Source organism: Arachis duranensis, chromosome 2 (assembly GCF_000817695.3).
Source record: "Arachis duranensis cultivar V14167 chromosome 2, aradu.V14167.gnm2.J7QH, whole genome shotgun sequence".
Classification (NCBI taxonomy): Eukaryota; Viridiplantae; Streptophyta; class Magnoliopsida; order Fabales; family Fabaceae; genus Arachis; species Arachis duranensis.
Genome location: NC_029773.3, coordinates 92051683 through 92055141, shown reverse-complemented (window position 1 = coordinate 92055141; position 3459 = coordinate 92051683). Strand labels below are relative to the sequence as shown.

The following is a 3459-nucleotide window of genomic DNA, read 5'->3' as shown; positions in this document are numbered from 1 at the left end:
GTTAATTTTATTTTTATTTTTAAAAAAATTCTTAAACAACTTTTTAAAAAATTAAAAATATATTTAAAAAATTATATCAAACAACATTTATATAACTTTTTAAAAATCAAAAGCTTTAAAAAATAGTTTTTAAAACTTTTAGCACGAATTCTTAATCAACTTTGTATGTTCACATAATAACAAATCTCAATTTTTGTCATTGTATTTATTTTCAATGGTCAATGATTGTTCATTTGACTAAAGCTAAAACCATACAGGACAATATATCCTTACTCAAAAGGATAAAATAACTCAAATATCCTTATCATTCCAACTTTGTTGGATGACATGTAACGGATATATATAAATAATAATAATAAAATTCTCCTTAAGCTTTTGTTATCTAATTTTCTATTTCACTACATTACTGATATAAAGGGCAACAAATAATTGAATTCATTATAAATATATGGCTAACAGCCAAAAAACAGATATGGATCTGCCACCAGTAGTTGGGAATAATTCTTTAGTTTCTTATTGAATGAGAGAACTTAATTTCATTTAATTTATATAAATGAAATAATTAAATAAATACCTTAGCTTCAATTCATAGGTAAGTTATATTCCTTTAGAGAAATACTATTTTTATATTTCTAAAACATAATTAATGCTTTAAAATATTTACATCAGTTACTTATTATAATTATGCAAATGTTTTTATTTTTTCTATTTAGTGTAATATGGTCGGTAGCTAGGAACTTTTCAAGGAGATTGGATTTGATCTCATCTAATCTGATTTTCATAAGTGATTTAATTTAATCAAATGAATTTAATTAGTATGTAAAAGCTAATTTATTATGGATCATGTGCCTCTCATGTACCGTGTTACATCACTCTTATATTATTATATTAATGAATTAATATGTACTATTTTGTAGTGGGAACACTCTTATTCTTATTGTAAAATTTGCCAAGTCTGAGTGACACGCTAGTTATTTATTTATTTATTTTGTTCTTAACAAAATGAACGCAACAACTAACACTACAATAATGATTGAAGATAATGACATATGATAATTTAAAGGACAAAATACATATATAAATTAATTAGCGGTAAATATTATACAATTCTATCCAATTAAAAAATGTTACTTAAATCTTTTAAAAATATATTTTTATGTAAAGAAAAATTTAGAGGTTAACAATTTTATTGAAATTTGGCCAACATTTAACCAACAAAAATAAAGTGAGTATTTTTATATTCTTGAATAAAATTTCGCACCATTAAAATCATTAATAATGACTAATTAATTATTACAAATCACAAAACATGCTAACTCATAGCACTCCTCTGTATGTAATTCGAATAGATCAACCTCATTCGATTTAGACAAACCAACACTAATTCAAATTAGTAGTGATATTTGTGATTCAAATTTGTCTAATTCGAATTATGCATATATATATTCTTAGGGTAGTTTCAATGCATATGGTAATTCGAAATAGGCTCTTTCGATTTACACACGGTTTAGGCAGCCCAAAATAACTCGAATTGCATAAATTTTTATAGTGCTCCTAACATTGAGATATATTACAAATTTTTATAGTACTTCTAATATTTTTTGAGTAGTTATTTTAATTGTTTTGCATGGAATAAATTATTTTTGTGGTATAATTTAAATAAATTTATTAAAAATATATTTACTCAAATTTCAAATACAATATCCTTCTACATAATTAATAATATAAAAATTTAAAAAAAAAAAAAATATTTTATTCTATATAAAATAATTTTTTAAAAAAATAGCTTAAAAATGTTAAAAATACTATAAAAATTTATAATGTACTAATAATTTAGATAAATACATGATACAAAAAATAATAATTTAAAAATTAAAAAAATTATTTTAAATTAAAAAAATTAAAAATTAATGGTCTTTCCATGTATAAATAAAAAACATGCAAACAGCTTGTTTCGAATTACTGTGTGCGACAAACTGTGGGATATCTCAAATCTGATTTGAATTCAAAACGATATCCTCAAGACAAAATCAATAAATTGATTGGAGTATCCTCCATAGGCCATAGCTGACAATTCCAACAACTCTTCTCAATGGGAGACCCCAACCACCACGAGAACCACGACGCACCCACTCAAGTGAGTGGGACAACACGCGCCATCATCAGCGTCGTTGACCACAACCTTCCCTACGACGACTACAACCTCTATGACGTCATCTTCCACACCCACACCATCCACACTCTCCTCACCACTTCTCCCTCCCGCGTCGACACCTGGCTCTCTGACACCCTCAACCACCATTCCTCCTCCACCACCACCACCACTGTCCTCGTCGGCCTCGACATCGAGTGGCGTCCCAACTCCCACCGCAACTCCAACAACCCAGTCGCCACTCTCCAGCTCTGCATCGGCAACCGCTGCCTCGTCTTTCAGATCCTTCACTCCCCTTCGGTTCCGCAGTCTCTCGTTGACTTCCTTGTTAACGAGGGACACACTTTTCTCGGCGTGGGAGTCGAGGAGGACGTGGAGAAGCTTCTGGAAGACTACAACCTCAACGTGAAGAATTTCGTTGATTTGAGAAATCTGGCGGAGAACGTGCTGGGTGAGAGTGAGATGAAAAGAGCGGGCCTGAAGAGTCTGGCGGAAAGGGTGCTCGGATTGGAGATCGAGAAGCCTAAAAGAATCAGTCGGAGCCGTTGGGATAACGCGTGGCTCACGGCGGAACAGGTTCAATACGCATGCATTGATGCTTTCGTGTCGTTCGAAGTTGGAAGAATGTTGTATGGGTTTGGAAATGGAAACGGCTTTTGATTTTTTATTTTTTATTTGTGGAATCTATTTCTTCTTGGTATTAATTAGTTGTACAGGTGATGGTTGTGTTGTGACCATCGCCCAGCTGGTTAATTTCTCTTGCGATTTCGGGATCTATCTACTGTAGTTTGTTCTTTTCTTTTAAATCAAGAATTTATGGTTATGATAGATTTCTAGTTGTTTACTCGGTTAAAGTTTTAGTATGAATGATGTTTGAGGACCAAAAAGGTAAGGCAGATTATGCATAACAGAAAGTGACGACGGTATTCACCACAATGTGGATTTGGTACTCTCTAAAGGAATAAGACGGTACTCCGCCTCCCCTTTCAGCATACCCATTACCGCGGCTTCAATTTTGAATTTTTGATGAACTGCTATTTTTTAAAAACACATGTGATGTATTTATGATGATTTTTAGTGATAAACAGTTTTATGGTTAACATTATATTTAACCAAATTAGTTTAATTTAATTTTTTAATTGATTAATATTTCAAATCAATTTTTAAAAATTGGTTAATTTAATTCACAACAAATTTTAATAACCAAATCAATTCTTAATTTTTATTTTGTTAAACATATTATTTTTATGTTAAATTTGATAAAACAATAGACAAATTAATTTTATCATTATTTAATAAAAGACATA

General features: G+C 30.1%; 1 protein-coding gene across 1 annotated transcript; it reads left to right on the top strand.

The window, feature by feature from the left end:
• Positions 1-2006: 2006 nt before the first annotated feature.
• On the top strand, positions 2007-2994 carry LOC107476363 (3'-5' exonuclease). Its single transcript, XM_016096158.3, has one exon. The coding sequence runs from the start codon at positions 2093-2095 to the stop codon at positions 2810-2812; it is 720 nt and encodes a 239-aa protein (XP_015951644.1). The 5' UTR covers positions 2007-2092; the 3' UTR covers positions 2813-2994.
• Positions 2995-3459: the final 465 nt, after the last annotated feature.

Excerpts from the sequence above, each read along its gene's own strand:
- LOC107476363 (XM_016096158.3), top strand. The coding sequence starts at position 2,093 with ATGGGAGACCCCAACCACCACGAGAACCACGACGCACCCACTCAAGTG.